General features: G+C 45.7%; 1 protein-coding gene across 1 annotated transcript; it reads left to right on the forward strand.

The window, feature by feature from the left end:
- The first annotated feature begins 364 nt into the window (after positions 1-364).
- On the forward strand, positions 365-9,300 carry brpf3a (bromodomain and PHD finger containing, 3a). The gene is made up of 13 exons (XM_079156974.1): positions 365-660; positions 1,551-3,080; positions 3,330-3,486; positions 3,852-3,983; positions 4,318-4,446; positions 4,554-4,866; positions 4,955-5,287; positions 5,649-6,188; positions 6,274-6,334; positions 6,901-6,989; positions 7,143-7,240; positions 7,350-7,504; positions 7,599-9,300. The coding sequence occupies exons 2-13, from the start codon at positions 1,570-1,572 to the stop codon at positions 7,780-7,782; spliced, it is 3,702 nt and encodes a 1,233-aa protein (XP_079013100.1). The 5' UTR covers positions 365-660; positions 1,551-1,569; the 3' UTR covers positions 7,783-9,300.
- Positions 9,301-9,673: the final 373 nt, after the last annotated feature.

The raw sequence follows: 9,673 nt of genomic DNA on the forward strand, positions 1-9,673 counted from the left end.
GACAAACCAACAGACAATGCACAGCTCAAGCAGTACAAACCAAGAAAAAAAAACATACAAGCCCCCCCCCCCCCCCCCCCCCCCCCCCCCAGAGATAGCAGGTGTAGAACTATAACAGGTACAACACGGGCCTATGGAAGATGAAAACGGGGCTATAAGGCGCGCAATATGCGTCTCGTTGTTTTTCTCATCGCTTCCTTCTGTTGTGATCTCTAGATTGAGTGCGTTGTTTTCGCTTTATCCTTTTGACCAATCAGAGAACAATGCGCGTTGCGCGCGAGGTGAAGCAGAGACCTACAATTGGTTGAGGTGGGTTTTTTTCCAAAGGGGCGTATTTTTCAACCCATCTCGACTGAATATTTAGCCTCATCCAAGGAACATTAATTTGATATCTTCAGAATTTCGCAACCCTAGATTTGGGAACCGACATCGTTTGACAGGTTTAAACCACAACTATGAAACCGGGTCGAGTTTGTGTGTTCGACCGAAGTCACGGCAGAGAACTGAAGTGCTGAAGATGACGCTGTCGCTCCTGAAATTACCGGCTAGCTAAGCTAACGGCTAGCATGTCCGCCTTGGTTGTAGTCTGTCACTAGCTGACATTTAGCTAGGTGCAGTTTTTCCGTTTGGCACTCGCACCGCAGAGGACGATTTCACAAGGTAAACCACTCCGATATGTTCAGCACTGTCAGCGTTGCTGAGGAAACCTGCCGTCTTGTTAACGTTACACGACTTCTGTGTCCTGTCCGACCGAGTATCGTTATCACATCAACCTAGACAGTCTTTTTGCAGGGGTCTGGAGTACAAAGCTGTAGACGAAACGTTGCACATTTGCGGTGTCGTGATCTAACGTATACGTGCAAGTAATGTATGCATTTAGGGACGGCGCATACAGTGCGTCTGCTTTCTGGTTGCTGTTGGCATGTGTAATTGGGCTACTAATCAACTTGCAATCCAAATGTTGTCTCTGCTGTTGTGCGCTTAAAATGGCTGACAGATGTTAGATACTCGGGTTGGTATTTAGCGCTCGTCAACCTAACTACGCACAGCAACAGGGGAGAGAAAAAAAAATAGAGGATACTGGCATTTGATTGGGCTGAGGGAATGGGGGGCGGGTACAGACTCCTGATTGGACCAATGGAGAGGCAGTTTAGGTGCATACATGCGAGCAGTACAACTCACTGTAGTTGTGTTTGTGCAGCAAGAGTACTTGAGGTAACATGCTGTGTTTTTAATACAACAGCACCAGAGTTGACCCCTTTTCCCCCCAAGTAACTGTTGTGTCTAGAATTGAAAAGGAAACACAACAAATCTTACAAAAAATGCAAATGAGATTGCAATCATTACAATGGCAGCAGTTTAAAGGAGCATGATTAATCAGGGTAAGACAAAATTCATACAGATAGAATATAAAACAAGCTCTGAGGGCAGAATATATTATCATTTTGTCACCAAATTATTCAACTATTCATGTTTAAAGGCAATTATGCAAAGTAGAAAGTGTTGACACACATTGCACTCAATCCTTTTCTTCCCTTTGTATTTGTTAGGGAGCTGGTTTGAACTCCCATGCGGAAGGTGAGGAGGTGGGAATGTGAGACAGTGTCTAGCGGACTCAACATGGGTAGGGGCCGAGGCAGAGGCAGAGGAAGGGGCAGGGGATCGTCTGGACAGTTGCGGCCCCCCTCGCCCTACAGACTGCAGCTCTCTCCATCCAGGGAGACTTTGACGTACGCTCAGGCGCAGAAAATAGTGGAAGTGGACCTGGAGGGAAGGCTCCATCGCATTAACATCACGGATGCTCTGCCAGTTATTACCGAGGACGAGATGATGGCCCAGGACATTGCCGAGTGCAACAGCAACAAGGAGAACAGTGAACAAACGCAGACTAAAACTAGATCGTGGAGGAAACCCTCAAACAGTAAAAGCAGGAAGAGTGGTAAAAATGTGTCTCACCAGAACCAACGGTCCGGCTCCCAGCAGCACACGGGACCTACTAATTCTCTCCAGCAACCGTCCCACCAAATCCCTCTGCCTGAGCCCATCTTTCGTGTGCTGAGTTCAGTTTGCCCCTCAGAGGCGCCTCCCCTACCGACAGCCTACTATCGTTTCATAGAAAAGTCGATAGAGGAACAGGACAGTGTGGCTGAGTACGACATGGACGAGGAGGACCTGGCCTGGCTGGAGATGGTTAACCAAAAGCGGGTGTGTGACGGCTATGCCTCCGTATCCGCAGACACCTTTGAGCTGCTGATCGACCGCCTGGAGAGGGAATCCATCTTGGAGTCCCGAAGCCAGGCTCTGTCCCAGAGTGCCGTGGACGAGGATGCTTTCTGCTGCGTCTGTCTGGATGACGAATGTTTGAACAGTAATGTCATCCTGTTCTGTGACATCTGCAATCTGGCCGTCCACCAGGAGTGTTACGGCGTGCCCTACGTACCCGAGGGTCAGTGGCTGTGCCGCTGCTGCCTGCAGTCCCCCTCCCGTCCTGTAGACTGTGTGCTCTGTCCCAACCGAGGAGGTGCCTTCAAACAGACAAGTGATGGACGCTGGGCCCACGTTGTCTGCGCCATATGGATCCCAGAGGTGTGCTTTGCCAACACGGTGTTTTTGGAGCCCGTCGAGGGGGTCAAGAACATCCCTCCTGCTCGCTGGAAACTCACCTGCTACCTGTGTAAGCAGAAAGGCAGAGGAGCGTCCATTCAGTGCCACAAAGCCAACTGCTACAGGGCCTTTCATGTCACCTGCGCCCAGAAGGCTGGCCTGTTCATGAAGATAGACCCAGTCCGGGAGACGGGTGTAAACGGTACCACCTTCTCTGTGAAGAAGACGGCTTTCTGTGAGCATCACTCTCCAGTGGGGTCTCGGCGGGACGGGTCTGGAGACGAGTCGGTTGAAGGGAGACTGGTGGGGGGCCGGGGTAACCGGGGTCAAAGGTCCTACACTCAAAGCCCCCCACCCCCACCACCAAACAAGAAGGCTACCAAGGGCCAGAAGAAGAAGAACACGAAGGGGGCTGGTCGGTCGACACGCCGCTCAACTGTGCCTGTGCTGCTCGTGCCTCAGATCCCCTCTCACAGGTGTGACATTTGCATACTGTCGAAATTTACATACCCAGCATGCCTTATTAATTTCCTGTGGTGTCTGCTGCCTTACAGGATATTATTAATATTCTTGCAGGGTTCCACAGTAATTCATTTTTGATCCAGTGCATTAAGAAAGTACTTTATACTTGTATTGATACTTAAAATAACCTTACCACCTTATCATACGTTAGTGGCGTTATAATGACCACCAGGTTTTAATGTGTAACGGTTACGTCTCCACAGGCTGAACAAGATCTGCACAGGAGTTGAAGTCCAGAGGAAGAATCAGTTCATGCAGAGGCTTCATAACTACTGGTTACTGAAACGACAGTCACGAAATGGGATGCCTTTAATACGCCGACTCCATTCCCATCTACAGGCCCAAAGGACTGCAGAGCAGGTGAGGAGAGCGATAATGACCAGTGTGTGTGCTTTTAAAATGAGAATTAAACAAATGGCAGATGGCAGGAGATGCCTTAAGCTGTTACGGTGTTTAAACCACAAAATACAAGTTTAAAAAGATTTACTCTTGGATGTGTTTTGGGATTGTAAAATACATTATTATGACAACATTTTTACAGTAATGTCCCCATGGTTGCTTTGCTTCTTGGACATATGACCTGATTTTCTTTCTTGCTGGAAAACTTGTGGGGGACTAATAAATACACTTTCCATTAAGAGTCTGGAACCTGCAGCACACTTGAGTCTCAGAGCTGATTGTGGTGGATTAAAGCCAAACAAGAAGTGTGTTCTCTTTGTGTTCAGAGTGAGCCTGATGAGAAGCTGTGTGCCGCCAGAGAGGAGCTACGATACTGGCAGAAGTTGAGGCAAGATCTGGAGAGAGCCAGACTTTTGGTGGAACTCATCCGCAAGAGAGAGAGGCTAAAGAGAGAACAGGTGCGTTACAGAGGAAGTGCTAGACGAGCTATAATTATTTGGGGTTATTTCTTACAAGGCTCCCGTCAGCACTCTCATTCATAAGCATATCTATTAGAGCTGAAGCTATTCCGCAAGTAATTGTGAGAAAATTATTCAGCAACAATTTGATAGTAGATTCATTGTTCAAGCAAACAAAATCCAATGTTTGTTTTTTTGTCATCTATGATGGATATCTCAATATGTTTGGAATGTCGTTAGATGCGGCCTCTATCTCAGTTCATTTGAACCACCGTAGAGTGACTTTGTTAGTCCGCGCCTCACCCGCGCGTGTGTTTACGTCATGGCTCCATAGATGAAAATTCAGCAGGCTGCTCTTGAGTTGAAGTTGACCCCGGCGTTGGTTCTTCTGCGATCCACTTTGGAACAACTGCAGGAGAAGGACACAGCAAAAATCTTCTCTCAGCCGGTCAATCTGTCAGAGGTTGGTGCAGTTAGAAAACAGTCTGCTTAAATACACACTTCATATCAAGCAGCATAAATGCTTTGGCTTTGACTCGGCTAACAGTCTTATTTTCATCATTCACTGAGGTCCCAGATTACCTAGAGTTTATTTCCCAACCCATGGACTTCTCCACCATGTGTACCAAACTGGAGGGACATGCCTATTGCTCCATCGCGGACCTAGAGAAGGACTTTAACCTCATGATCTCCAACTGCCTCAAGTACAACTCCAAGGACACCATGTTTCACAAGACGGCCTTACAACTCCGGGAGGTTGGCGGAGCCGTCCTCCGTCACGCCCACAGGCAGTCTCAGAGCATCGGCCTGGACCCCAGCACTGGGATGCATCTCCCAGAGTCCCCAAACAGACATGGCTTCTACAACTGTACATGGGACGACGGTGAGTTGAGAGCGGGAACGCGCTATTTCTCCACGATCATAACCCTCATGCCTCATCTGTTTCCTTTTTTTCCCCCTTCCCTCTTCAGTCGACTCTCTGTTGGACCCGGAGAACCGACTGCACTTAACCACAGACGAACAGCTGAAGGCCTTACTGGACAAACTGGACGTGGTTGCATCCATGCGCACCAGTGGTGGTCGAACCAAACGCATCCGATTGCTGCGCCGAGAGATCAACTCTCTCAAACAGAAGATGAACCAGCAGCAGCAGCAGAACTCGCAGTCTGTGAATGGCAAGGACAAGGACGACGAAGAAAAAGAGGAGGAGGAGGAGGAGGAGGAAGAGGAGGAAGAAAAGAAGAAGAAGGAAAAGAAGAAGAAGACAAAGGGACCTTTGACAGCCATGTCAAACTCTGGGAAAGGTAAAAATACTTTTCATATATTTTATGCCATTTGGCCATTGCTGACATAATGTAGGCAGTAATTATTTATTGTATTTAGAGCAACTAACAAATATAAGCATTATCGATTAATCTGCCATTTTGCTTCCTTAATAATTTTGTCTAGTGCATGTCAAATTGTGATACCTATAATATTTCCCTAAAGTCCTATGCGACGTCTTCCAGTGTCTTGTTTTGTCTGATCAACAGACCAAATCATCGTCATCATTTCAGCAGCAAATCCTCATATTGGAGAAGCTGCACCCAGTGTAGTTCAGAGATTTCTTTGACTCATCATTTCAGCTGTATTCATGATCCTTCAATACATCTCTCTTTGATCCAGATGACTCTCCACCTGTGCTAGAGCTCACCTGCCCGGTATCGTCGCCGCTGCCGGGAGATGCTCCTCTGGAACCTCCGGTCCTGGGCATCGTACCTGGAGGGCGACGGTCTCCCGGACGCTCCTACAAGCGCCAGAGGTCCTCCCGCAGTGGAAGCAAAAGCCAAGGTGAAGATGAGGCTGAAGTTGGTGAAACGCCATCGTCCCAACAGGAGGCGGTTCATGAGGTCACTCCGCTGGGGACACCCCCGACTCTGCCGTTGGTTGGAGTTGGTCGTCGTACGTCTGTTCTGTTTAAAAAAGCTAAAAATGGGGCGCGAATGGTAAAAAACAAGTCCCCACCACAACAGAACGGTAAAACCAACGGGTTGGACAGCACCCCCGCCAGCCCAAATTCACCCATTGTGACCAACATCACCACCTTACCTCCCACTCCAAACGCCTCCCCTGCACCTCCCTCTCCTTCCTCACACCACCTGAGGTCCAGAGGCCCGAGCTCAGAAAGTGAAGCAGACAAACTCCTTCCACCACCCAGAGAAGGAGGTAAGGACAAAAATGCATCACTTCATTACAGCGAGAGATTCTAAAAAGTCCATATTTGTCACCATTTCATTGGTGTTTCTGCTAGGCCTGACTAATGGAAAGCACACCTCTGGAGACCATGATGATGATGACGACCAAAAACTAAAGTGAGTATTCAGAGGCAATGGGCCCCACACAGAAGGGAACAGGTAGCCTTTTATCATTTTAAGGTTGTTGATTATGCTAATTATCTTATGAATCTCACAAATGCGCACCTCAAGTTGCATTCATCAGGCTGAAACAAGCCGTTAACGACAAGTTTGTGCAGCCCAGAGAGTTTCTCTCTCTCTCTCTCTGTGTCTGTGTGTGTGTGTGTGTGTGTGTGTGTGTGTGTGTGTGTGGCAAATGTCCCCACTGTGGTGCTAATAAAGGATTATCTTATCTTATTTCCCTCCTGTGGATTAATACAATGGGTGGAAATGGAATCGGGACCAAAAGCTAAATTTACAACCACAAAAAGCCAGCCGGATAAGAAACCGTGTCTGTCTGTCTGTTGACTCGCCGCAACTACAGAAACGCACAACAATTCTGAAACAACAGCTAAGCGATGGCAACATGACTGTCCAATCAGATTCAACAATGTCAATTCTTAGTCGGGGACACCTCTAGAATAGATCGTCTGACCGTAAATTGTGCGTTAACCTCTCTTGCTTCTCTCTCCTCTTGTCTACAGCTGTAGTGTCTCCCCACCCAAACGAAGTCGTGGTAAACCTGCGTTGGCAAAGGTTCCTAACAGTGAGCATGGAGACATCTGTGTTTCTGGTGTGTATGAGAATCTGAGTGTTTATAATGTAACATTTTTGCACACATAACTTTTTTTTTATGAGCAATACAATTTCATGAAATGTTCTGTTTCGGCTCAAGACGTGTCCCGAATACATATTAATTGGATGTAATGAAATATTCTGTTCACAGGACAGTCCACACTTCTGTCTGTAGATAGTGAGGCCGAGCTCGGACCTCTGGACCTGGTTTGGGCCAAATGCAGAGGATACCCATCATACCCAGCAATGGTGAGGACCTATTTGCTCTCAAAGCTGGCAAAGAACAAGGCCTCAATGCATCCCATAGAGGGGCCATGATATCTCGGTCAAGTTTAACTGACGTAGCTTGTGGTTACAGATCGTTGATCCAGACATGCCCCAGGAAGGGCTGCTTCACAACGGCATCCCCATTCCCGTGCCTCCCGTGGAGGTGCTCAAACTGGGCGACTGGAGAGAAACGGAAGAAGGGGAAAAGCTCTTCTTAGTGCTTTTCTTTGACACCAAAAGAACTTGGTAAGATTCGGACAGGCAGACAGGCTACAACATCGTAATATTTTGAAACAATGGCGTCTTGGTCACTTAGAAAATTGTGCCTCTTGGTTTTCAGGCAGTGGCTCCCTCGGAACAAACTACTGCCGATGGGGATGGATGACACTGTAGACAAACTGCGCTTAATGGAAGGCAAGAAACCCAGTGTTCGCAAGTCCGTACACACTGCATACGACCGGGCCATGGTACATTTACATCACGTGAGAGGGAATCTAAACTTCACTCCATCCAATTTTATATAAGGTTTTAAGATTTGATCGTCTTAAACAGGCTGTGTGGTTATATGTATAGAAGCTTCATCGACGCTCTTAAAGGTGGGAAAGTAAAACGGAAGGTTAACAGTTGGTGTATTTCTGTCATAAAACTGTTTCTCTGATTTATAAAAATGGAGCGAGACGTGCTTGAAGACGTTTTCCTAGATGAATTTGTTCATTTATTCACGTGATTTTTTTGTAAAAGATTTTACACAACCACTGTTGCTATGTGTCTATAGAAAGTTTTTATTTTAGGCCAAAGTGAGTCAAGACTTAGGTGAGCGAAGTGTAAATATGAAATGGTCAAAGGGAACGTCTTGATTCCAAATATATTTGGATTGTGTTTGCCATTGAAATGTCACTGTGTTTAAAGTGTGAAAGTCCCACTTTAATGTTCCCGTCATGTCTGGACTCCACAGAAGAAGAGTTATGTTTTACAAGTTATAATTCTAAGTGCTGTATATGTAAACTATATTTTCTAATGAATGTAAAGAGCACCACATTTAAAACCATCATGTATATTGAACTGAGCGTTATTTAAAATAACCACATCAAACCTGCTCAAGCTGGCATTGACATTAAATTTACATCCAACCCAGCGGTGGATCATAACTGCGTTTGACTCCTAGAGTTTTGAGTGTGTCCACATTTTATTCAACAATTCTGAGAATTGCTCAGTAAATACAAAAGAACAATTTGAAATAAATAGAAATACCGGATACCAAGGCCAACGTGGAACTTTTAGTCCAGATATGACGCGTTGTCGGTGGGACTTTAGAGGTCTTTAATTATTTTTTTCCATATTGTGAAACTGTGTTATGATACTAGGATGTTGGAGTACCCGGTGCAGCTACTTAGTTAGTGAGGTGTGAAGCCACTACAAAGATGAAGCTGATTATTATGTGGTTATGACAAATTCTACTGCAATCACTCGCTGAAGAACTTGCAAATCTGGCTGAAATGACTTGAAAAGCACAAAGAGTTTTAAAGAAGACTTGTAGGATTAGTGACTCCTGGAGCCATATATGTGGCAAAAACATGTGTGTGTGTGTACAGTATATACATATATGAATACAACCTCAGTGTAGTAAAGGTGCATGTGTATAGTTTTGTAAATATGTAAATGTATGTTTATATTGGCTTAAATGAAGTAATTTAAGGAATGCAAAAATCAAATTTAGATTTTAATTTATAATTTGTGGCAATCAAGAGTGTTATTTAAAAAGTAAAATATTGAAAAGATGTATGTATGATGCTAAGTAGCTCTTTGTAACCGTGACGGTATTCACCAACATGTCTGAATATATTCTCTAGAAGTGAGGCGGCGCGACACCTGAGCTCAGTAGGCAGCAGTGACCGCACTAGTCGACAAAAGCTGGGTTTTTCTTTTTTTTTCTTGGGTGGCACAGGAGGTTTTTGATCTTGTCATTTGAATTGTACTGCAAGATCTATAATCTGCCTGAGACAATATTTTCTCACACAAGAATAAATGCTGTTTGAAACAACTGCATGTGTGTGTGTGTGTGTGTGTGTGTGTGTGTGTGTGTGTGTGTGTGTGTGTGTGTGTGTGTGTGTGTGTGTGTGTGTGTGTGTGTGTGTGTGTGTGTGTGTGTGTGTGTGTGTGTGTGTGTGTGTGTGTGTGTGTGTGTGTGTGTGTGTCATCTAATCACATTTCACCTGCTCAGCTCAGTACATTGTGCTACCTGAGTTTACATATTTTTGGTCAAGAGAGACTAGAAGTATTAGAAGAGATTACATGAATGTTTTAGGTGAAAGTGGCTTTCTGAGAGTCCCACATCTCTACAGGCTCTTCCACATTTCGAGGAAAATGAGGTAAATATTTCGAGGTCTTCGTCTGACAAAAGCCTTGAAGATCGAG

This window comes from Pholis gunnellus (genome assembly GCF_910591455.1).
Source record: "Pholis gunnellus genome assembly, chromosome: 3".
NCBI classification, from domain to species: Eukaryota; Metazoa; Chordata; class Actinopteri; order Perciformes; family Pholidae; genus Pholis; species Pholis gunnellus.